The sequence below is a fragment of the Cavia porcellus genome, unplaced genomic scaffold (assembly GCF_034190915.1).
Source record: "Cavia porcellus strain 051 isolate PalLab524CR breed Dunkin Hartley unplaced genomic scaffold, mCavPor4.1 scaffold_6, whole genome shotgun sequence".
Lineage (NCBI taxonomy): Eukaryota > Metazoa > Chordata > Mammalia > Rodentia > Caviidae > Cavia > Cavia porcellus.
The window spans coordinates 104,146,174-104,172,194 of NW_026947489.1; the positions used below are offsets into that span (position 1 = coordinate 104,146,174).

The window sequence follows — 26,021 nt, forward strand, 5'->3', positions numbered from 1 at the left end:
ATTCCTGCAGCCCGCGTTCCTGTAAGTGCCCAGCCCCAAGGCCAGGGCCTCATCTGCGTGTCAGAAAGCAGAAGACGGTGCAAAGTCGAACACAGGGTTGGAATTCCATGTCCACCACAAAGGTAGCCACTGACCAGGGCCACGGCTTAGCAACCTCAGAGGGCTAGCAGGAACAGAGCGCAGGCCTGGGAGGTCAGGCCTGCCCTGCATGTGGGGCGCGCCTGAACAGGATGACTCACTGGTGACAGTGGACACACAGAAAGGAGACGTCTGCCACCCCATGCAGAGACTAGACAAACAGCAGCCTAGAAGACCTGAGGAATTCCAGCGTGGATCCAGCACACAGGGCTCTCTGCGAGGGAAAGGCTCAAGGGACCCAGGGAGCCGCCACAGAGAAACTGGATCTTGACAGAGGTCACGGCACCCATACCACACCGGGGGGTCCCCCTAAAATTCATTGTCCAACCAACTACCACCCACCCTGAGTAACCACCTGCTTACTTCTAAGAAGTAAGCAGCCTTTGGAGTTCTGGAAGGCAACAGAAAGGGAACCGTGTAGTCTGCGTGCTCTTCTGTCTGGCTGCTTCCAGCTGGGGCTGTCTCGGGCTCTGTCCACGCTGCTCCCTCTCCCTAACTCATTCCTTTCAGTTAAGCCCTGCAGCCCCTATTGGAAAGCACCACAATTTTTCTTCCGGCGTCTGCTGGTGGAGATCTGGGTCATTTCCGCTTTGGGGCCACTCCTGAGGTAGCGCTACCATCTTTGGTGGGCATCAGGCCTCATTTCTCTTGGGTGCACTGGTGGGCTGCAGCGTGGGTGTCTGTCTTTAGAGTAACTATTGCTGAATAGACTCAAAATTGAGGGGGAACTTTTACATTCTCAAACTGAATTTTTTAAAAAAATGGAGCAGGACCGAAAATAAAACGATGTCCTTTATTCCCTGAAAGACTGGTGCTTTCAGTACACCTGGGGAACGCGCTGCCACCCAACCCGAAGGCTCTGCTCCCTGACCCTTGCCCCACTTGGGCGACTGTGCCCGCCGCCCTGCCCTGCAGTGCACTCAGCATTTGCCGGTTGGAACAAGCAGGGCGCCCGGGGCACAGCAGCCCTGCGTGCGATCCATGCGTTCTCTTCTCGCTGCTGGCAGTGGTGCGGCCAGATCCACCAGCAGGGTCCCACCCAGGGGCAGGGGTTTTGTCAAGCGGGCTCCTACATGCCACGCCGCACAAGCTGGTCACAGAGAGACTTTGGAAAGTAGCCGAAGGAACTCCTTGCCGCCCTATTGAGAGGGCACCACAACCTTGATACCTGGGAGGAAGAGGCAGGAGGGTCCTGAGTTTAAAACCAACACACTGTCTCAAAACAAATAAAAACAAAAACAAAACCCCCAGACAGTACCCAGAGTTCCTGGCCTGTGCTCAGGCTGGCTCTCTGTCCCCTCCAGCCGGGCTCCACTGACGCCAGGTCAGCCTGCTCTGCCTTAAACCCCAGCTCTGCGGTTGGGCTGTAACAACGCCACGGCCTGGCTGCTTGATAGATAAACCAGATTCACCCCGTCCCAGAGCTCACTGCCGTGATCCATTCGCGCGTCCATTGCTGCAGGAACAGCCTGTGGCCGTCACCGCCCAACGCGTGGCCTGGGGGGAAGCAGTGACTTGGGGTCACTCCGGCCAGAGCAGGCTCCTCCAGGGAAGAATCCCGCCCGCCCGCCCCGGGAAGCCGCGGTGCGCTGGGAAGCAGGCCGAGGGGTCTGTAATCGCATCCGCGCCCGGTGAACTCCGAGGGGCGCTCCTCGGGAACCCCGACGCCCAGGCCCGGGCTGCTGGGCCACAGGAGCGGCCCCCGCGGCCCCCGCGCGGCAGGGAGGCCTTGCAGCCTGCAGCCCGGATGCTCCCGCTTTCACTTGAGAAACAAAGACTCCAGGCACTGCCAAAGGCTCCCTGGAGGGCAAAACACCCCAGCAGCGCCCCCACTGACCCCCCAAGCACCACAGGGCCTCTGTCCTGTGGAGCGGAGCGGAGCCCGTGGCTTCCCCACCCAGCCACGCGGCACCCCCAGGAGGCTCGGGCTCTAACCCAAAGAACCCCACTGCTTACTCTGGAAAGCGCAGGTAAGAGGATTTGGAGGTAGCAGCAGCAATGAGGAGAAATCTTCTTGGAAAGTTCCTGTTTGTTGAAGTGACAATCAGTCGCAGCTTCCCCTGCAATGAATCAGACGCCAGACCGACCAGAGGCCAAGATCACATCCCGGGGTCCGAGTCCCCACTGCACCTCACGCCCTCAGGAAGTAACCCAGAGCCTGGCCTGTTCCACATGGAAAGCACACGCACACAAGGTTTCACCCCACTGTTTTATTAAGCCAACAGTTTAAAATATACGATGTTCTGATGTTTATAATTTTCTTACTGGGTCTAGTTTACTTAAAAAAAAATACAAAGTATTTTAATGTCTTAGAAAATTAGCAAAAACTTAAAGTTAAGCATATCGTATTATACAATGTTTAGATGAGAATGTTTGAAAATTATATTTTGGTCCCTCAATCTAGCAAATCACAAAAACACATTTTTGAACTTTTCAAGCATAATTCCTGGCGGAATTATGGGGATCCGATCCTATCTTGAGTTACTGGGAAAAGGGGTCTGATCGTGACAACATTCAGACACTCCTAAAATTTGCTGTACAGTAAGTACAAAAGGGACCAGAGGTCTACAAGTACTGTACTCTGACAACGACACCATTTTAAATATTTTGAGGAATCCAGTTAGTATCAAAATGTCATCTCACCACAGATCATTTCTGTGCTGTCTTTTCCATCTGTTTTTGAAAACATTTTGCCCCCTGGAGATGGTGTCACTGAAGCCAGGCTGTAAAACCAGAGCTACCAAGCACTTAACAGACCGCTCTGATGGCCACAGGCATGGCGGTCAAGCAGGCGGCAGGGAGGCCAGGCTGTCAGCCGAGGGGGGGGGGGAGTGGAGGAGGGGGAGGGGGGAGGGGGAGGGGGAGGGGGGTCCCAAGGGACACACTGCAGGGTGCACCCTGTGGACAGGGAAGCCTTCCATACCCTTGACCTCCCGCCAACTTGCTTCCACAAGACATTGCTGGCTTCTTCCCATGTTTTCCTCCTCCTTCCGAAGGACCAAGAAGTGCCCTGGTTTGACAAAGAAGTTTCATCCTCAGCTGGTCTAACAGATCTGCCAGCTACTGAATAAAATAATACTGATAAATGGCTGGTCAGAAACCAACACCCCAAATTCACTGTTAAATCTGAAAGATACATGATAAAAGATATTTCAGATAAAAATCTAAACTTTACAACAGCAACTATGAGAACATCAAACATTTAACAAGTAAAAACCTTAAGACACATTTCTAAAGACTATTTCACTGGCAAATAATTTCCAGTCATAAAGCTGAAGATTTATGGAATTACATTCCAGTTTCCTCCCATGTAAATAAATACCTACCCTAAAATCTCTAACACCAGACAGTGTAGACGCGTAGCTCACCGCTTTCCTGCGAGGCTCCCACCCTGTGTCAGGACTTACGGACAGGACTGGCGCCTGTCTGCTGAATTCTGCCTTTTGTGTAACCCTGGAATCACCCCGTATTTCTGTACAACTTTAAGCATCACTGCTGTCCATGAAGTTACTGCTGCATACGCGTAACTGGCATTGGAAGGCTTCATTTCATATTACTTCAATCCAAAGATACATGAGAACTACCCCAATACTTCTTTCAAACCAGATGCACAGAAACCCTGATTCCAATTTCCCTGGATGCTTGTTTTTACTGGGTCTTTCTTCCCCGGCACCCCAGGGAAAGCAGAAACACTGCCGCACTGTTGAGTGCTGGCTCCTCCACCTAGGGTACAGTGACAACCTCCACACACGTCAGTGTCCCACTGCCCTCGAGCAGAGAAGCTGCTTTAGAAATTATCCAAACAACTTTTATTTCAATCTGGCTTCTTCCTACTACTAAACACCGTCCTCTCACCACGTGGCACAGCCCGGGAGCGCATTCTCACTAAGAGAAGACCTGAGAGAGTCAGGCTGAGTTTGGGCCATGGGATGTCTTCTTTGAGAGGAGGGGACGGAAACCAGGACCACACGCCAAGTGCATGACAGCTGGGGCAAGAAATATGCAGACGGCCGTGAGCAGACGGCCAGCAGACGAAGGGGAAAGAGGAACTCCAGGACTTCCCCCAGCACGCCCACCCAAAGGCCTTCCGCACCACACAGTGGGTGCAGGAGGGGATGGGGACACGGACAGGCCGCCATGTCGTCAGAGGAGGAAAGGAGCGGCTGGGAGGGCCCAGGTCACAGGGCTGCTGACCGGCCCAGCAGCAACTCGGCCTCACTCTGGAGAGAAGCTGAGCTACAGGGAATCTTCAGAGCCCAAGGAATCATACATAGGAAGAGGACAGGAAGTGCCAGGCGACACTGTCGTCGTTCTTCTCAGGGAAACCCTTGGTTGGCAGGTAAACAAGGCCTCCTCAGGGCCACAGCCCCAGGGAGGCGGAGGGGAGCAGAGTTCGAAGCAGCAAAGCCAGTTCCTTGGTCATCAGCGGAAAGCTCTGGCCACACTCGCATCTACACTGTGGACAATGGGACAGACTGGCTGGCTCACTCCGTGGTCTTCTTCCCTTTCCAGTTCTTCTCTCTCTCCTCCAGCTCTGCCTGGGTGAAGGCCGCGGGGCCCCAGTTAGTGATGAGGTGAGGGCTCTTGGAACCTAGGAGACAGAGAGCCCTGAACTCAGCAGGTCCCTGCCAGAAGTCCGACTGCTTTTCAAATACAGCATCTGGAAGAAGCAGGGGAGGGCCTGGGGCCACTTAGCGACTAGGAGGCCAGCTGCTCAGCAGGTCATCCTGGACAGATCAGCTCCTGAGTGTCAGCACTTGAAAGGTTGTTTAAGCACAATTCAAGTACATAAAGCAAAAATAAATTTAAAAATAAACATATGCCAGGGATACAGCTCAGCGGTACAGCCCCTGTCTGGCGAGTACGAGGCCCTGTGTTCCATTCCTGATACCAAAAATAAATAAATCAAAACAAACATATGATTGCTCCAAAGAATCTATTACCTGGTTCTATCAATCTAATCAATCCCTCATGATGGGCCACTTTGTCCTTCCAGCTCTTCGTCATGCTAGCTGCCATCTCCAGCTTCTTCTTAACTCCCTGGAACAGAATGGGTTTTGGTTCAGGTATTTTAAGGACCGAGTAACAAAGATGGCCACTTTCTAACTGCTTTTTCAGTGGCTCACTAAATCCTCCCCGCCCTTCCAAAATGTAGGAAGCACTACTGCTCCACTGACAGCAGGAGGAGCTGGGGTGCAGAGAGGTTCAGAGCCTGCCTGCAGCCACACAGCAGGAAGCAGTAGGGCCAGGACTGACCCACAGTCCCAAAGCACGTCCTTCTGTCACATTCAGAGCTGCAGAAGACCCTGCGTGCAGTTATGTTTTCCTGCCTCACAGTTCCAGATCCACCGCCCCCCGAAACTGGTCCCTACTGTCATTGTTCCTCACCAGCTGGCACCAAGCAAGCTCTGTCAGTGTTGGGTGCCGAAAAGCACAAGCCGGAGGGCTTCTCTCCAGGTGCCACTTAGGGTATCCACGGTGATCACCCCCGGGGGCTTCCGGGACACCTCCTTGGGGACAGTGTCCGCTGAGAAGCAGAGGTAGCTTGCCAGGGATGGCTCTGGGCCCAGGACCTTGGCCACTCCCCTGCCACCTGGACCCTCCAAGGTCCTTGGGATCAGACACCGTATACCTCACTCCTACAAACACTTGCTCTGCCTCCTTTCCTACAGCCTCCTGCTGGCAGCCAGGTGCCTGTTCTAGGATGCCCGGTGTGTCTCAGGGTGATCCAGGGCACTCAGGGCCCACCCACCTCATACTGCTCCAGTGCCTGCTTCCGCTCAAGCTCGAGCTGCGCCAGCTGCGCCATGGCCTCCTGCAGCGCCCGCTCCTTCTCAGTGCGCTCGTGCTCCAGCTCCTGCTTCTCCGCCTCCGTGCTGGCGATGGCCTGCTGCTGCACCAGGTGCCACTTCTCCAGCTCCGCCCTCTTAGAAGACTCTTCCTCCAGCAGCCTGCAATGAGGCAGAGGCTCGGGGTCACATCCTGCATGGCCAGGCGAGGAATGCAGTTCAGAGAAGAGCATTCGCGTCACCTAGAGCCTTCCATCTTACACAGAGAGAAGTGGGGGGCAGAAACACTCAACTCGCAAAGCTGCTAAGTGGCCCACATGTCCTGCACCAAGGTCTTTCAGTTCTACCCTGTTTTGAGGGTGGGAATATTTTTGAGAGAGGAAATATTTATACCAACCTGAATGTGTGCCATGAACTGTTAGTCAGGGGTGTCCTCTCCATTAACCCCTCAGTAAACTTAGGCACCACTTAGGTGCCCCACACTTTTAGAAACAGAGAAACCGAGACACAAAGGTTAAGTGACCTATGCTAGCTTGTTTCACCTGCCAGGTGGTGGGGCCAATCCTGAAATGTGTCTGGTTGCTACGATATCAAAACCCTTCACCACCTAATAAGGACTTACTACCAAGGAAAAAGCTGACATAGTAATAAAGACAAGGGGAGAAAAAGCTGACACAAAGGGGAACAACAGGTTATTTACTGAGCAATTGCTAGGTGCCAGGCACTGAACCTCATTACTGCTAATCCCCCGGTGATCCCGTGCCGTGTGAGCGCACGTCAGCGCTGAGGCAATGGAAATCCACGAGGTTGTGAGTAGGGCGCGCAGGTCATGTGGGTCTCAGCCCCGTCTGCCCGACTCTAGAATGTTATCTGCACTAACTAGCTGCTTATCCAACAGCGCGAGTGTGTACATCAACACGCCACGCCTAGGCCTGCGCTACAGCGCAGGTGCTGTGGGCGGAACTCAGTCCTGATTCACGAGCAAGGAAGCCAAGTCCCAGGCAGGTGAGCTGCGAGGACCCACAGGAAAAGAAACACAGCAGCAAAGGCGGCCAAGAACCAGAGTTACAACTCACAAGCATCCCCGGCTCCTGTGCCCAGGCCCTGCACACGCAGGGGCACTCAGACATGGCTCCAACCCTACGTGACAGCATGCCACCGTGAATGAGGCACAAAGGGCTTGCTTTTCACTCTGGCAGAAAAGTTGGCAGGGGGGCCGCAGAGGAGAGGCAGTGCCTGGGCGGCTGGGCCTGGGTCCCCTTCGTGTTCCCGCACTGTGCCACAGCAGGGACACTGGTCGGTTAGAAGTGCTCACATACACCCCAGATGCATGGACACAGGGACAGTAAGAGCTGAGACCAGCTGAGGAGAGGGCCTGTGGCTCTGGGGTGACTGAACCAAAGCATCAGAGACAGTGGAGAATGGATCTTGCTGATGATGGCAACATCCAGTGATAGCCAGGCCTCATGGGTCCCCATAGCTGGCCAGGCCTACAGGCTGGACTGCTCACCCTCCTGATGCCTCTTGTCCAGGGCCTCCCACCAGACTGTGGAAGCAGGGAGCTATTTAAGAACTTTCTAGTAAACTATTTTAATGCTGTAAGTAATTCAAGGTGGCTTCTGTGGCTTGCAAACAAACCCAAGTGAAGACCTCAGTGGCTCACCTTCTTTCTGTTTCTCACCTTCCTCATTTATTTAAAAACAAACAAACAAACCAAAAAGCCAGGTGCAGTGGTGCATGTCTGTAATCCCAGTACTTGGAGGCTGAGGCAGGAGGATTGCTGTGAGTTTGCGGCCAGCCTGGGTTATAAAGTGAGTTCAAGAGCAGCATGAGCCATACAGTGAAAAACTCTGCCTCAGAAAAGACCAAAAATAAATAAATAAAATTTTAAAAATAAATAAAAAAAGAGTAAGTGCATAGCGGCAGATTCCCAGTCACAGCTACATGGGAGGCTGAGGCAGGAGGACTGCTTGAGCCAGCCTGGGTAACATAGTAAGACCTGTTTAAAAAAAAAAAAACAGACAGACCCTCTCTGCCCAACACGGAGGTATATTCAATGGGATAACCCATGTAAAGTGCTTACATACCCACCTGGCAGCAGGGCAGAGTAAATAGCAGCTCAGAGCTTTACAGCAGGACTATCTATCGCTTTATTTGCACTGGACACAGAACACTGGTTAAAGCTGCCTCACAGTGTGTGAGGGTTTTGGCAACCAGGTTACAAGGCAGTGAAACCCCAAATCTTTTCAAACAAATCCCTGTTAAGCCAAGGCTCCTGGATGCGGTACTCATTCTTTGGATATTTTAAACTATCTTCATGGCCTAATGCTATCATTCTAGTTTGCCGGTGTCTTTTTGAATGCTTAATGCATTTCAAAATTCTACCCATCTCCCATTTGCCAAGGAGATGAGGAAAGAAAGCAGCGTGCTGCCCAGAGCCCTGGAGCCCCGGCCTGGGCGCTTCTCCCTCACAGCCCTGTGAAGCCAGCAGTCACCTTCACCTCACAGACAACGAACTGAAGGCTCAAAGGAGCAAAATGCTTTTGGAAAGCTACATGGCCAGAAAACTCCAGGAGTCAGGCACCCGGACCTCCCTCCAGAAGCCCAGTAACTTGAGGGCATGAACAGCGTCACATCGCACAGCAGAGGCTGTGGGTCCCTGGGGCCCCAAGGAGTTGCACCTAGGTCCACCCACTCATTTGGGAAATTTTCCTTACACAGTCACCGTGCCCGGCATATAAAAAATAATAACAACTTAAATTTTAATGAAAAATAACTACCAGAACAGATGACTCAAAGTTTTTGCATTTAAACCACTACTATAAACTCTTATCTCTGGAGAAACTTATGGCGCTGACAGAGAAAAAAACCACAGACACCACGGTACAACCATCCCAAGATCTGTGAGTGCTTTAGGAGAGGTCTGAGATTTCCCTGCAAGCCCTCTGCGTTTACCTGAGCCTGCTTTCCTCTCCACTGCAGCAACCCACCCCCGGGAAGACTTGAGGCTGCCCTGAGGAGCAGGGAGCAGGTGCCTCTGCCAATGAGGACTTTGGGAAAAAGACAATTTGCCACACTTCCTAATTATCACTAGTTGGGGCAAATTTATCCATTTCAAGTTCTAAAAGCTAATCATTTCTGAGTGAAAAAAATGGCTCTGAGCCTGTTGTGGTGGTGCATGCTTGTAATTCCACCATCTGGGAGGCTGAGGCAAAAGGATCACTGAGAATTCGAGGTCAGCCTGGGGTACAAAGTGAATTCAAGGTCACCCTGATGCATAGTGAGACTCCGTCTCAAAAAGCCATCAAAAAATAGAAATACCTTATCTCTGTCTGATGAAAGCCCTTTATGACAAACTTACTGCCAACATCATATTAAAATGGAGAAAAGTTGAAAGCTTTCCCTCTATGGGACACTAGAATTAAATAACTAAATTGAACAACATAGTAAAATTCAAAATAAACACACAGAAATCAACCACATTCTTGTACATCAATCATGACTCACTGAAAAAGAAATTAGGGAGAAAAATACCATTCCCAATAGCATCAAGAAAAATTACTTAGAAACTAACCTAACATCAGTATTCTGAAAAAGGAGATCAAAGAGGACATCAGAATCATGGAAAGAAGTGTGTTATGGCTTGTATCTAGATGCCCCCACAGCCTCGTGTGGTCACGGGCGGGGCTTTTCAGAGGCGGCTGGGAGTCAGGCTGCCGTCCCAGGTGTGGGAGGACCCATGAGGGCGGCTGTGGGGGGACATAAAGGCAGGCCTTCGCTGCTGCTGCTGCTCCACTGGTTTGCTGCCTCCTGCCTGCCTGCCCTGCTTCACCGTGAGCTGTCTCCCCCACAGTGTCCCCTCAGCCATGCCACCCTTCCCCGGAGCAAGCTGACCTTGGACTGAAACCTTTACAGACTGTGAACCAAACCTGTCCTCCTTTTAACTTTGGTGTTGGGCATTTTGTCTTAGTAACAAGAAAAGACAATATCCCTGTTCCTGGATAGGCAGAATCAATATAGACAACGCGGCCATACTTCCAAAACTGATACACAGATTTAATACAATCCCAATCAAAATACCAACAGCATTCTCCACCGAACGGGAGAAAGCATCCTATAATTCGCATGGAACTGGAAGTGGCCCAGAATATTAAAAAGTAATTCTGGACATCACCAGGAAGGCATCACAAAGCCAGATCTGAAGTTATATTATAAAGCTATAGCGATTAAAAAAAAAATACAAATTTACAAACAAACAGAAAACAGCATGGTACTATCACCTCTCCTCTTTAGGCCCCCAAACCCGCTGCCCCCTGGCCTGAATCTGTCCCCAACACCACCCTAAGGACTCAGAGCCTCTCTGGTCTGGTACAGGGTGAAGAAGTCAACTCAGGTCCCGGATACACCTCCTAGGACTGTGGTCCCCAACCTTTCTGGCCCCAGGGAGTGGTGTGACAGACGAGAGCTTTTCTGCAGAGAGGGGTGAGGGTGATGCTGACAGGTGAGGATCAGCTTTGTAAGGGGCAGGCACACAGAGTTCTCCGCAGGTCCCTGCTCCTGAGACCACAGCACAGCCCTGCCCAAATGGGTGGAGCTCAGGCGGTGTATCAGGCCAACACACAGGAAGCATAGCTCAGTCACTCGCCAATCACTCCACGCTAGGCTGCCCTGTTCCCAGTGGGCACTGACCAGTACCAGACCACATAGCCCAGGGCTGGAAGCCCATGACAGAATACGACTGCCCAGTGTGAGAAGAAACACCGAGCCAGACAGGCGTCCGGGGTCTCTCCAGCACTCAGCCATTGCCAGGGCCCAGACCCTCCTCCCCCAGCTGGCAGCGCTGGTCCTCAAAGAAGCCATCACCCCAGGGTAAGAATGCAAAGCAAAGTGTGCAAACTGCTCTGGCACCTGGCCTGCAGCTTGCGCACCATCTCTTCATCCTGCCGGGCCTGGCGCTCGTCCTCCAGGGCTTCCTGCAGCTTCAGGTACATGGCCTCCAGTTCCCGCACGCGCTGCAGGTACTGCTCCAGCTCAGAGGACTTCTGTGCAACCTGCTCTTCCATCTGCTGTCTGATCTGAGGGTGCAAAACAGTCATGTTAACGTGGAACCAGGGAGAGCCCCACACTGCCCGCTGCCTGCTGCCCACTGTCCGCTGCCCAGGCCACAGCCTGTTGTGTGACAGCCCTGTCCTCCACTCCTGGAGTGCAGATGGAACACACACCCAGGCCAGCAGTGAAAGCATCTGAGGAAACGAACCACAACCTTTGTCCCTGCTCTGGTCTATTTTCCGTCCTTTACACTCTACAAGTTGATTCAAGAAAAAAGTGTCCCCTGCAGGATTTCTCTGGAAGTCACATTCTGCCTCAAAGCCACCTCTTTATCATTCATTACCTCTAAAAGGAATGAACAAGTCTTTGCCAGTCACAGCAGCCCACATTAAACCAGGGGAAGGGCAGCATGACCTGCAAGAGACTCCTCCACCCTGCCAGGCATGATGGCACACACCTGTAATCCTAGTAGTTGGCAAGTTGAGGCAGGGGGACCTTTGCAAGTTCAAGACCAGCTTGGGCTACAAAGTGAGCTCAAGGCCAGTCTGAACTGCATAGTGAGACCATCTGGAAAAAAAAAAAAAAGAGAGAGAGAGAGAGAGAGAGAGAGAAAGACGCTGCTTCTGGCCCAGCAGGCCACACAGTGCTCACCAGCTTCTCACGCTCTAGCTCCGAGCTGAACCTGGCCTGCAGTTCCACTTGAGTCTGTAGGCGTTTCTTTTCCTCTTCAGCTGCACGGGATGCTGCTTCCTCCAGTTTCTACCCAATCAAAAGCCCAGACCCAAAAAGTGAGACTGTTACAGTGATGTACATTAGAGAGGAAAATGGACAAACCTAAACCCATGAGAGAAGCAGAAGATCCACAATGGAGAACATTTCTCTAAGAAAATCTACTGGGGTAGGGTGTCCCTTATTGATAAAGCACTTGCCTAGGGTACACAAGGCCCAGGATTGAATCCCCAGCTCTAACCAAGGAAAAGAGGTAAGAGACAGAGAGACAGAGACACAAAGCCAGAGAGACAGAGAGACAGACAAAGAAAAGAGAGAGACAGAGAGGAGGAGGGAGGGAGGGACCAGACCAGCCCCCAGTAAGCATGGTGTATTCCCCCTCCTTGCTCACAGCATTCATGAAAAGGACACTTCCCTCCAGGTAGATGCAACCAAGAACAAGGGCTTCCCCTGCCCTGAGCTCACTCCCAGGGCTATGCTAACTCTCAGCAGAGCAACTGCCAGTATTTCTCACTTCCCAACTCCATGCTACTGAAACTCTACTCCAGGCAAGTGGGGGTGAATGCTGGGGTTCTCATCCTCCAATAGCCTCCACTCACAGGTGAGCTGAAAAGCCTGGGTCTGAACACCCCTGTCCCAGCTTGTTCTGTGGGAAAGCAGCCCACACAGGCAGAGGGGCTGGGGTGCAGCTCAGTGGTAGAGCACTTGCCTAGGTCTTGGGGTCCAGCACTGTGGGGTGCAGGGGTTGGACACAAAGGGCACTGTCACAAACAATGTAGACTTGAATCATAAGGAACTAACGGAAGGCTGGCAGCTCCACAGGAACAAGAAAACCACAGACCAGCCAGAATTCTGACAGAAACTGGGAAGGAGAAAGCTGGGCAGCAGAGCCCTCGTGTGGCAGGAACGAATGTGAAGACCTGGCCTTGTGACATGTGGGCTTGACTCTGATGCCATCAGGCTACGTGGGGCAATGCAGGTTCCAGGTTACTGTGGGAAACACAAAGTGATCACTCTGAAATTTGTAAAGTCTAGCAGCTGGGCAAGATGTTAACAGAGGCAGGCAGGCAGCCTAACAGAGAGAAAGGCATCCAAAGGGAATTCTGCTAAAATCAGGGTCTCCAGGGTGGCAGGGCTCTGAGAAGCACAATCAGAGGTTTGACACCACCAGGAAACAGCCCAGAGACAGCCCAGCTGAATCGCCAAGCACATATGCAAACTACAACATGCACTTGGGGGGACAGAATCAGTACTAAGAGCTGCTGCAAAGTGTTTTCTAAAATACCCAGTTTTCAGTAAAAATTCTGAAACATTAAAACACACACAGGAAAGTACGGCCTGCACTGTGTCAGGAGGAGGGCCACAGAAACTGCCTTTGAACAGGCATGGGAAAATGATCAGATATCAAAGCAGTTTTATGAAAATGTGCAAAGCAAGCACCTGCCTCGCAAGTGCAAGGTACTGAGTCTGATTCCTGTACCAAAAAAAAAAGATTAAAATGTTCAAAGAACTAAAGGAAGCCATGCTTACATAACGGGAGCCAGGTGTGGTGGTGCACGCCTGTCATCCCAGCACTCAGCAGGCTGAGGCAAGAAGATGGTTGCAAGTTCAAGACCAGCCTGGGTTACAAAGTGAGTGCAAGGCCAGCTTGAATGGCATAGTGAGACTCTGTCTCCAAAAGGGAAAAAAAAGTAGTAAGTATGGTTTTGTAAGCTGGTAGGTAGACACTGAGGCTTTCTAGGTGGGTGGGGCAGATCACACTGTAGTCTGTGACTTTACAACACAATGTCAAGCTGCCCCTTTGTCTATGAGCTACCAGATGTGGTCACTGCCTAGATCCATTATGAGGAACAGTGAAGGTGTGATTCTTACGCTGTTTTATTAGCTGGAATATGCTACACAGTTTGTCCTGAACTATTTTGTTACCCAGTGACTGATTTTGTGTGACCTGTTCCCTTTACATACTAGTTTTCAAAGTGTTTGGCATGCGCTCATCCTCTAATGTGGGCTTTAAAAATTAAGTCAAGTCTTTTGAGATGAGTATCATTTTTGTGGCTATGATTTTATAGTGTTTAATTTCAATCAGTACGGAAAACTAAGAAAACTCTTCTGGTACATAAGCTGGCATTTTTTTGTAGATTAAATCTTTTTCTGTAAATAAAACATTCAATAAAGTACTATTCTTTAAAATTAGAAAAAAGTAACAGAAAGAATGACAGTATCCTAGCAAATAAAGAACATCATGAAAGACACAAAATTTTAAAAAGAACCAAATAGAGATTCTGCAGTCAAGGAGTATATAACTGAAACAAAAATTACTACAAACTTAATAGTACATTTGGGCTACCAGCGGACTAATGAAAACAGAGCCACAGAAACTATGCAATGAGGCATAATAAAAGAATGAGGAAAAATGAACAGGGCCCCCAGAAAGGTGGGACACTATTCTACACCCCAGCATCTGTGTAAGGGAAGGATTAGATGGAGAATGGGGAGGGAAAGGATAGAAAACAATTCTAAAGAAATGACAACATTTCACAACTAAGAAGTGCGATGGGTAAACACAGAGTACCACACCCAGTATACACTGAGACTTGTCAATGACAGAAACAAAACAAGTTTTTTCCTCTCTTTTTATTTTGGTGCTGGGAATTGAACTCAGGACCTTGCACTTGCCAGGCAGGCGATTATGTTCTCTCCTCAGCCCCGACAAAACAATTCTTGAAGGCAGCAAACAAGAAAACTGATTTACTGCAGATTCCAAGTAAACTTGACAGCTGACTTCTCAACAGCAATAGGAAACTAGTTCTGGCCAAAATATTGTAAATACAGGAGAAGCGTGGCGTCTCTGGCATGGACGCCTAACCGGCAAACCCTACGACACTTTTTCTTCTGGTCATAATGGTGCCTGTGCCGCTGCCCTGGATTTCCTGAGTGTAGATGTACAAACACTCAGGACTCCTGCTTCTACCTCTGACAGCTTATTCCAAGGGGTCTCCAGAACCCACGTAACATGGATAAAATATCATGCATCCAAAACAAATTCCCTGTAACACTGTTAAAATAACTCAAAGCTAGGCACGGTGGAGCACAACCATGATCCTAGTACTCAAAAGGCTCAGGCAGGAGGACTGCCATGAATTTGAGGCCAGGCTGAACTATACAGCAAGACCCTGTCTCAAAAAAACATAAATACACAAATGGACGGACCCACACACACCAACACCCCAATGGTCATCAATAGGGAATTGGTACAGCCATGCAATAGGGTACAAAACCACAGAACAGCCAAAATAAAGAAATAAAGGAAGCTGTTGTTCTTACACTGATTTAGAAAAATCTCAAAAAGTAAGAGCAGATCAGTGAAATTATTACATGCTTTCTTGGGAACAGAGAATAGATCAGTGGTTCCCAGAGCTTAGGAATGATGGGAAAGTCTGAACACAAAGGTGAAGCATAACTGAACTGCATTTGCAGTTGTTACAGGAATCCAAGCACATGTAAAAACGAATCACAAAACAATACACAGACTGTAAATCTTACTGTCTGTTTTTTACATGCAAAAGGAAACAAGGCATCTAAGATAGTGGCAATCTATCTTAACTACTTACAAATCTAAATATTTAAGTACAGATGACCACAAATTGCATATTTTTTGTTAATTTTTACAAGAAAATATAATAGGAAATAGAAAAATGACAATTTTATGCAATTTATTCAGCGTAAGAACTGCCTGGTTGAAATGACATCAGCCCACGTGACACCTGGGATGGTCAGCATGTAACCAAGTGATACCTGGGTAAACTCGTTAGGTGGCTAACCTGGGCAGGAGTTTCATCAGTATTAACTATGTGATTCTTTTTATACACATACTTCATGCTTTTCTCTGCAGGCACAACCTATTTTCATAGTTTCAACAAATTACAAAAAGGCATCGAGCACAGCACCTTGCCCCATCTCCACCCTGTAACATTCATTCGTGATGCATGCACAGAGGATAGGAAGCAGCAATGCAGGTGCCAGGCTAGCTCGTCAAGGGCGATTTAAAGAAAATGTTCTATAGCAGAAGGAGGCAAGATGCAAGAATGATTTGGGAACATGAGCAAGTGAAGAGTGCTTTTGGAAAAATACCTGGATTAGCTGGGCATGGTGGTGCACACCTGTAATCCCAGCACTCAGGAGGCTGAGGCAGGAGGATTGTTGCAACTTTGAGACCAGCCTGTGCCTGCTGGGCCCGCCTGAACTGCACAGCAAGACTCTGTCTCAAAAAGAAAGAAAAGAAAAGAAAAGAAAAAGAAAAAGAAGAAGGAAAAGGAAATGCAAAACTACCAGGATGGACAGGAGTGTGTCTAAAACCGTATGCCTCTGTGGTTCCCAAAATTATAAAAGTACTTCTTGAAATATTTGAGTCTATCCAGAGGAAGTTCAGCACAGTGCTGCAAAAGGGGACCCTATCAGGAATGTGGGGCCTCAGATTATGAGCCCCCAACATTCCAGGGAAAAGGTGCTAGAAGACACAGAAAGGTCGCTAAGCTTGTGGTTCACACACGTGCACTGATTCATAGCAGACAGGCGTACCCAGAGGTGTTCAAATAAAGACCCTGAGCATGTGTGAGGACTCCTGTCACTGCTGTAACCAGGAAACAAGATTTCCCAGGGATCACTGACTCTTACGCACTGAGCTACTTGATCACTGAATCTTGAGACAGAAGGAGAAGCTGACCAGACCGTAACTTTGACTAAACAGTAACGAAAACTCACAGTCTGTATTCCTCATGATACATATGGGAGCTGGGGCGGGGGCACCTTAAGACCAGCAGCCCCTGGTCCTGGTACCCAAAAGCAGCCTTGACAACATTCTCAGGGATGAAACTTCTGCCTTTCTCAGACAAATGTTCAAATGTGCTCATTACTCTTATAAATTTGCCTCTCCAGTCAATCAGACCTTTTCACGGCTCTGAGATCCTCCCACTGTCATGGCTGGGAAACCACGACGCTTCAAGAGTGATCATGCTTCACCAAAACCTCTCCCCAAAGGTGCACTAGACTGGTGTCCGCAGATCCAAGGCCCAGACTACAGCAGCCCTGGCCCGTGCGCTGGATTGGGGACTCCCCCTACCCCCGCAGCCCCACCTGGCACCCACCTTCCTCACGGTCTCCAGCTCCTGCTGCTTGTTTTCATTGGCAGCCTGCAGCTCCTTCATCTGCCGCTCCAGCTCCTCTTGCTCCGCCAGCAGCTTCCTCCGGAGTTCTTTCCGCCGCTGGCGGGCTTCTTTGTGCGGTGGAGGACTGCCCAGCTTCAACAGATGGAGGGTAGAATGAATGGCTGTGCATGGCAGAGGAGAAAAATGGGAAATACACTTTATTCTTCGAATGCCTACCATGCAAATGACACAGAAAGAGGAAAACCAGAGTGTGAAGTCCCAGTGTGGGCTCAGACTCTGCAAGTGAGCAGCCATGGAACCCTGGGCAAACATGTTTCCTCTTCTCCAAAATCAGAGCTCTGCCCTTTAAAGTCTTTTCCAACTCCCAAATTCCTTAGCTGGACATCTGCACTTATAAAGATGCTTAATTTGTACTATATGCATTTTGAAAATTTATGACAACACTCTCAAGTCCCTTCTCTATCTATCTTGTCAGAAAGTGTAGCCTTGGACAGGAGTTTAGCTCAGTGGCTCAAGAGCCTGCCTGGTAAAAATGAGGTATTGAGTTCAATCCCCGGTACCAACAAAAAAATGAACAAATAAAAGTTCAGCCTTTTAGGATACAGAGGCCGCCAGGCCCACACCACCAGCTCTGCTCCACATGACTTAATACATACATTATTTTACACGCATATCCTTAGTATCATTACCTAATTTTCACAAAAATCTGATTTTCCTTGTAATTACTATACTCTGTAATTACTGTACTTAAAATTAACTAATGTTACTCATTGTTCAAATTTAAAAACAAAAAGATACTGAGGAAAAGTCTCTGTTCCCCCCCCGTACTGAGTTTCCTGCCCCCTTAGCAACTTATGCCAACAGTTCCATGTACATCTTTCCTAAGAAAATTTTAAACAGCTGTGCCTCTCTCTCTCTTTCTGTCTACACACACACACACACACATTTTCTCCACTTTATTTTGACACAAATGTTGGCACAGTCCACTCTTCCAAGCCTCAGTTTCTTGCCTTACTTTACCTTGAGGAATCCATATTGGCACACAGAGTACCATACCTGAGCACTGTACAGTAGCTACTTCACTGTGCATATCACATCTACTGTATTCAATCATTTCCCAATTAACAGACAGGCAAATTGTCCAGACTCTATTGCAAAAATTTCTGCAATGTATATTATTTTGAAAATGTGCAAGTGTATCTGTCACTATTAAATTTTTAACACTCACAGGAACCCTGAGTGGTAGGTACTATTACTACCCTCATTCCTACAGATGAGAATCAGAGTGTAATTTCATCTATGTTGAAGAGTACAATATGCAGAACCCTTTCAGGCTTACACTAGTCTCCTATGCAGCTGGGTGTGTTGGTGCACACCTATCATCCTAGCACTGAAAAGACTGGCAGGAGATAAGCTCGAGCTCAGCCTGGACCACGTAGCCCAAGTCCCAGACCCCTCTCTCCTCACCCTCAGTTATTAACCTAGAACAAAGCAATACTTTGGTTTAAAAGTTATTAATTCAAAAGTGTGTGGGTGTTTGTTGTTGTTGTTTTAGAGACAAGTTCTCAATATGTAGTGCAGGCTGGACTTGAACTTACTTACGTAGCCCAGACCTCAAACTCATGCGATCCTCCTGCTCATCCTAAGTGTTGGGATTCCAAGTGTGTGCCACCATGTCCAGCATGTCTGTGTTTTTGAAATTATGATTTGAGTTATTTTTCTGTATTAAGGATTGAACCCAAAGGCTCATGGATGCTAGGCAAGCATTCTGCCACTATGCTACATACCCAGACCTTTATTTTGAGATAGGATCTTGCTAAATTGTCCAGGCTGGCCTCAAATTTGCAATCTTCCTGTCTCAGCATAACAAGCAGCAAGGACTTAAAGGTGTCTGCCACTCTGCCTGCTGGTTGACATTACTGATTTCTTATGGAAATAAACTTAGAAATATTAAATAGAAATATTAAAAACTACTGAACAGTCATGCACGCTGGTACACACCTGTAATCCCAGCACTTGGGAAGCTGAGACAGGAAGATCACCACAAGCTTGAAACCAGCCTGAGCTACAAAGTGAGCTCAAGGCCAGCCTGAACTGCTCATGAGACCCTGTCTCACAGAAACAATAGATAAATAATTAAACAAATAAATAAATCTACCTAATCCCTCTTTGATTTTACATAATACCAAAAACTCAACACTTAACGTTTGACGAATATCACCTTGGGGCTGGGGATTTAGCTCAGCAGCATAAGTGCCTGCCTTGCAAGCAGGCAGTCCTGAGTTTGATCCCCAGTACCGGTAAAAACGAAAAAGACAAAAAAAAAAAAAAAAAAAAAAAAAAAAAAAGAATATCACCTTAACATTCTTCATTGTATTCAAGAGGAAAGGCCATACTCTTTAAATAATAGCAAGAAATAAAACCTAGTATCTCCTATCATAGTTTTCTCACAAGTCCATTATGTAAATTAACTGAGGAAAAATTTGAGAACTCAGCCAGGCCTGCTGGCACAAACCTATAACCCCAGCACTCTGGGGAGGCTGAGGCAGGAGGATGGCAAGTTTGACCCTCACCCCTGACAATTTAGCAACACCCTATATCACAGTTTTAAAAAATAAGGGCTGGAAATTTAGCTCAATGGCATAAGCGCCTCCCTGGCAAGCGCAAGATCGTAAGTTTGATCCCCAGCACAACCTCCCACCCTTTTTTTTTAAATGAAAAAGGGCTGGGGTTGTAGCTCACCACAAAAGTCCTGGTTCAAGTCCCAGTACTAAAAAATAAAATTGAGAACTCATACTAATTTGTTTTTCTTTTAGCTATTATGTCACATGTATAAATAACTAGACAATAAGGAAACAATGCTTTTAGCATCTTTCTCAAAATTCAAAAGTAAAACATTAGCAGAAATTTTATCATGGCAAGTAATACAAATTGCCTTACCCTGAATCCATTCTTGTTTCTTCTTCTTATCCGAAGCACTAATTTCAAAGGTCTTATCAAGACATTTTATTAGAAAAAGGCATTTCTTTCCATCTTTGTCAGGCAGGGACTAAACAGAAAGCAAAGTGCTTTAAAATTTTTATTCTTAAGTATCTAAATTAAATTCAATCTAAAAAAATTTATACAAATCTTACTGAAACTCAGTGTTGGTGAAAAGTAGCCTGTAAATGCAAATTGCCAGTCATCTAAGGCCGCTGCCCAGGCGATAGCAATGCCCAGGCAACTGACAGTGACACTGACCCGACTGGTCTGCCCCATCTGAGAGCTAAGAGCACCTGGAGGGCTACACTCACCCGTGGAGTGCAGGATGCCATGCCTGGGCTTACCTGAGCACAGTGATTTCTGCACCTGCCTGCATCCTCTGCAGAGCTCTGGAAATTCCACCCACAGCACTGACCCCCAACGATATGCAAGGTTTCTAAGCAGGGGTAACACTTACCCCTGGTACCCTGGCCTCCTCTTCCTGTGCCACAGATACTGCTGCTGGCACCTGTGGTCTTGTCTGATGTTCTTATGAGTACAAGGTGTGGCCTGTGTTACTCTTGTGGGTCTCTGCTTGGTTGAATCTAAGCAGATCCTGTTTGTGGGCACTGCATACCTCAAAATATTGATCTATACCATTTCCTTCCTCAAAATGCACTTCAGTTTAAGTGACAACACAGGTACTTAAATGTTCTTCAACAAACACAGGCACAGGGAGATTTTATATACAAATCAGAAATTTGAAATCTCAAACAAACTGATGTGTTTAAGGACTTCATTTTTCTATAGAATTAGAAGCCATGAGTAAAAGTATCCTGAAAGTCAAAGTATTCAAATATGACACTCAATCTATTTTTATTTATTGTACTTAAAATGCCCCAGCTATTTCAGTGTATTCAAGATTTCAAACACCGTATTACTAGACATTTATTTTTTTGCTTTATGTTCTGTTTTATAACTATTTTATTCAATAAATTCCTTAAATGTCCAAATAAATTAGAACTAATCTCTACACAAATAAAAGATACAAATAAATCGTATTAGAAAAAAGTTGTCCTGCATCTTTAATTTTTAGTCAGCAGCATGAATTTGGGGATCACTTGCAGGCCCCGAGGGTGGAGGCTGAGAAGCGGCTGCAGCAGCAGGGGGCAGCACCAGCTAAGCTCGCTGGGGCAGAACAGGCGCCTTACCTCCACGCAGCAGTTCTCATCCAGGACGATGTCCCCTTTCTTATCGTTCAGATCCTCGCTCACATAGTACGAAATCAGGTTGGGTTTTAGGACAAACCAGCGTTCAGTCCAGTTTTTCCGTCGATGGCCTTTCTTCATCATGTAACCCTATGAAACAGTATCTGAGTAAATGTCTGTCTTTTATTTGTGAGAGTCATTTTTGTTCCTTGTAGATCTCCACTGCGGGTCTCCTTTACTGTGTGCTATATGATCCTAAATACATGAAGGTTGTGATCAGGAACCCTTTCAGGAAGGATGAAAGCCAGGGCCATGACACCTAATCCAACCCACACAAGCACGTGTGGACCCAAGTTCGCATACAGTCTCAGACATCTCAGAGATCACTCCCTGCTCTGTGTGTAGGCAGATAAAAGAGTGCTTCAATGTCAGAGCTTTGTCTTTCTGAAGTATTTACAGGTAAAATAAAATGTCTTGGATTTGGTGCAAAACAATACAGCAGAAGCACATAAGCGGGTGCAGGAGGCTTAGCCACGGATGGTCGTATTTTATTTCTAAAAAAGACTTCCTGTCAGTGATTACTGGAAAATGAAAACCTTTAGTAGAGTAAATCAATGAAAATGCTGGCCAAGTCTACCTTCTTCAGGATTTCAGCCCTCCGGTACTAACCTACGTTTCCACCTGAGCACTCTCTGTTCCAGACAGGAGCTCTGCTCCAGAAGAGCAGAAAAGACCTGCACCGGGAGTCTGAAAACTGGCTTCTAAAGTCATCCTCCATGGCCTTCTTCTCCTTCCACACTCAGAGATGCACAATTCACTTTCACAAAATTGCAGACTAGGATAAAGTCCTTCAGGGTGTACAAAGACTTTACTATTAAATCTACAGGTGCTGACAGCATATGGTCAATTTTACAAATCATTCTATGTATAATATTAACTTGGCTGAAAGTTTTGTTTAATATACTAAGTTCTAATCATATAGCTTGTTTAGTTTCTTAATTCTCAGACATTTAAAGCAAACTCTATCTCATACTGCAGTTCATCTGTACTTCTATTAAATCTGTCATCCTATCTGGCCAAGGAGTCTTCAGATGGAGACCAGGTCTCATACCTCTTTGTAACATAAAAAACAAGTTAAGTTATGCCTCAATGCCTTATGTAAGTTATACCTTATGCACATTATGCCTCAATGAATGTTTTCTGATGGACTCCATCAACAAAGAAAAGGAACAAATGACATTACTGAACAAGAGAGGAACCAAGGAAATGCAGCAAAGTCATTATTCAATATCATAATGTAAAAAGTTTGAAAGATTCACTAAAAACACATAAATTCTATTTAACAAGCATTAAGCTTCAGTAGATATATTATCAGCAGTATATCACATTTATGCTGGGTACTCAGAGAACGAAAGTAATAATTTAATAACATGCTACTTTTCTACATGGAAGTATGTTTTTCTAAAATAGTATTTTTTAATCTTACAAAAATAATATAAAATTTCCAGGTGAGGTGGTACACAACTATAATGTAAACACCTGGTAGTGATGAGCAGGAGGATCACAAATTCAAGGCCAGCTGGGGCTCCATAGTGAGTCTGAGGCCAGCCTGGACTACACATAAAGATCCTGGCTCAAAAACAACCTCAAAAAAAACCCCCAAAAACATATATATATATATATATATATATATATATATATAATATGTAAATCTCATGTAGAAAGTCTAGTAATACAGAAAAGGAATATAAAAATAAAATTCATTGAAATCCCACAGTCCGGAGGCCATCGCTGCGAGCACCTGGAGAGCGCCCTTGCTGACGGCTCTACACACACATATCCTGCTCTTTGAAAAAGATCCAGGTAGCTACTGGCCTGCAACCAGTCCTTTTCACTGACAATATGCCATGAGTGTCCTTCTAGATTAATGAATATAGACATGCAGTGATAAGAAAGTACTTCTTAAAAAACAGTTTGGAAATGTGATTAAACAGTCCCTTAAAAATAGTCAAAATAGTCTCAATTTTTAACTGCACTTCAAAACTTTAAAATACAAGCCCAGGGCTGGGTACTAGCTCAGTAGTAGAGAGCTTACCTAGCATGGGTGAGGCCCTGGGTTCAAAACTCAGCACTGCAAAAAGCAAAACAAAAGATAAATTTAAAAAATTAAAAATGAAAGCCTGTGTTTTCATAGGAAAGGAAAAGGAATAACAAAAGGAGAGAACGCCTGAACTGCATAGCAAGACCCTGTCTCAAAAAGACAGTAAGAAGTGGAGGGGATGACGCAAGACTTTTATAAAGAAGGAAGGGAAAGGGAATTAAAGGGAGGGAAGGGGAATGAAAAAAAAGAATCAAGATTTTTTTTTTTGGTACTGGGGATCGAACTTACCACCTTGTGCTTGCCAGGCAGGTGCTTGTGCCACTGAGCTAAATCCCCAGGAAGATGTATTATGTACAGGTACAAATTCCTATGATAAATGTGATGGTATGTATATCAAAAGTGCACCAATACAATTAATTTTTTTACAATGAAAGTCTAGTAAAAGATTGTAGAGGACTGCAAGTTTATCAGCAGCACAAGCACCTGCCTGGCAAGTTCAAGGTCATGAGTTCGAACCTCAGTACCAAAATTTTTTTTAAAAATTGTGGAAATAAGAAAATTCACTCTTGTTCTAGCCAGTTTAAGGCTGTAAGTGACTGATACCATCTTCATAGCAAAAATATTGTTTTATTTCAAACCTCAAATTCTAAAGAGGAAAAATACAATGTTACAGGACTCTTACCTGTTTTAAAACATCTAGTATAAGCTCATTAAAGACTTCATTAATTGCCATGGACACTGTCTGCCGGTCCATGCCCTTGCTAAACTGTCCATTTCCAATCAGCTCAATGAGCTCCCATGCGGACAGGCCTTCTTTACTACCATCAAAGTTGACTTTATAATCTTCAAATTGTTCTTTCTGCCAACCTCCTCCCATAACTTCTGTAAGTTTCTTAAGTAGGTATTCAATCTGTAAAAATTTTAAGAAAATTACTTTCCAGTTCAAAAAAAATTTAATACAGGTTCAAAAATATGAACACAGATATGCATTTATGTTATTTATACTGATATGGTCAACTCAGGAAATACTCTTACCGTTCCAAAAGTGTGCTTCTTTAAAGAATCTCCTTTTATCAAGGAGAAGGGAATGAAAAAAATGCCAATGGTTTTGCACATGCCTAGAATAAGTAAAAGAATCAAAACCAATAACCTTCTAATAGTATAATATATTTGTATACAGAACAAAGCAAACTGCAAATATAAAAGCTAATGCTGTTATCTGATTCCTCTGTTGGACAGTTTGATATACTTGGAACATTAATCTTACTGAAATAACATACGAGTGCTAGATTAAACATCTCAAAGTATGATGTGCAAGTTACTCTCCAGCCTACAAATTTCCTACATAAACCAATTACTGAGTTTTTGTTTGTTTGCTTTTTGAATTAGGGTCTTGCTATGTGGTTCAGGCTGCCCTTGGGCCAGGCTGGTCTCAAACTTGTAAGGATCCTCTTGCCTCAACCTCCCAGGTGCTGGGATTACAGGGCCAGGAGTGCACCACCATGACCAGCTCTTACTGCTCTTGTCTCCATTAGAATACCAACAGTGTTGTAAACAACGGTTGAATTTTCAGTCTGAGCTGGAAAGGCTCACTAAATCCTGAAACATCATGCCTTTATTCTAAATTAGAAAATGCTGCTGTTGAAATAATAGCAGTTAAGCAAAACAGAGGCAGTAACACTGAGTGGGAAGTTAATGTCTTATTTACTAAAAATATCTGGGAAACAGAGGCTGTGAATTTAGCTCAGTGGTATAAGCGACTGCCTTGCAAGTGCACTGTCATGAGTTCGATCCCTGGCACCAAAAAAAAAAAAAAAACCTGGGAATCCTATAGTGCTCTCAAACTCAGCATGTTAAAAAAACAAATAAGGAGAAAAAAGAAAGAATTGAATATTCATATAAGTGGGCCTGACAGAGGTGTGTTTCAAATTTTTAAAAAATTACTAAAATGTAGGTATGTTTCCTGAATTTGTGGCTCACTTTTTACGGAAATTATTAGTGCAAAGTCCAAGTTTTTTTTAAAGCCATTTCCCACATAAACTGTAGTGTAGGCAAGTACACAGTCAGACTGTAACTCCGTAACTGAGGGATGCTTACACTCTGTGTTTGGCTCATCTTCCATGGAAGCGCCAATGAATACAATATTCCTGCCGCGAATATTTTAAATGTTGAAATAAAAATAAGAAATGTGAAAAAAACAAAAATTAATAAATTATCTCTACTTTCCAAATGTTTTCCCTTCTACAATGGTTTCAGTTGGGGGAAACAGCACTCATGTATTTCCCTATGCTAAGACTATTGTTCTCTGCCCTTCAGATCAAACCACTGACAAAAACCTGTGGATGTGACTTCCCTGAGATGAGTGTTACGCAGCCCGTGGGTTATGGCTCACTATGAAACCAACATAATGGGTAGTGACCACAAGTTTCTGGAATGGAATGACAAATATTCAAGTTCAATTACAAAAGACAAATACTGTTTTGTGATAAATTTTGCATTGTGTGTGCTAGGTCCTGAAATAAAATGTTTATTTATCTTCCTATGGGTTGCAATCAAGAGAAAATTAAAAACATCATCCCAAAAGTGCTTAAAGCTGTCCGCCCATCTGCCCTGGTGCGGGCGACCCTCTTGGTACTCTTGCCTCCAGTGCTGGCCCCTTTTACCTCCATTCCGACAAAGGGCATTTTCAAAACACGATTTGAGCCTGTACTTCCCTAAAGCCTTTTCTAACTCCCTGTTCCTCCAAAGATCAAGAGTACGTTCTCTGCGCCCCTGCAAAATTATCCACTGGCCTATACCACCTCACCACCTGTATCACAGATTAGGGGTTGCAAGCTTTTGCTATGAAAGGCTGAAGAATAAATATTTGGACTCTGTTTAT

The 26,021-nt window shown here is 46.2% G+C and overlaps 1 protein-coding gene across 12 annotated transcripts in view; it reads right to left on the reverse strand.

The window, feature by feature from the left end:
• Nucleotides 1–912: 912 nt before the first annotated feature.
• The window catches only part of Swap70 (switching B cell complex subunit SWAP70), a 74,541-nt gene continuing 49,432 nt past the window's right edge, over nt 913–26,021 (reverse strand). For 2 of the 12 annotated variants that reach the window (XM_063251919.1, XM_063251930.1), the window contains exons 4-13: nt 23,823–24,050; nt 21,043–21,189; nt 19,811–19,919; nt 16,850–17,031; nt 11,628–11,735; nt 10,836–11,002; nt 5,891–6,089; nt 5,082–5,178; nt 2,095–4,729; nt 913–1,635 (exon numbers count right to left, since the gene is read on the reverse strand). In XM_063251919.1, coding sequence (XP_063107989.1) covers nt 4,623–4,729; nt 5,082–5,178; nt 5,891–6,089; nt 10,836–11,002; nt 11,628–11,735; nt 16,850–17,031; nt 19,811–19,919; nt 21,043–21,189; nt 23,823–24,050 — 1,344 coding nt within the window. In that variant the 3' untranslated portion in view covers nt 913–1,635; nt 2,095–4,622. The remainder of the gene's footprint in view (nt 1,636–2,094; nt 4,730–5,081; nt 5,179–5,890; nt 6,090–10,835; nt 11,003–11,627; nt 11,736–16,849; nt 17,032–19,810; nt 19,920–21,042; nt 21,190–23,822; nt 24,051–26,021) is intronic. The other 10 variants (XM_063251924.1, XM_063251928.1, XM_063251926.1 and 7 more) reach the window with 10 other exon arrangements.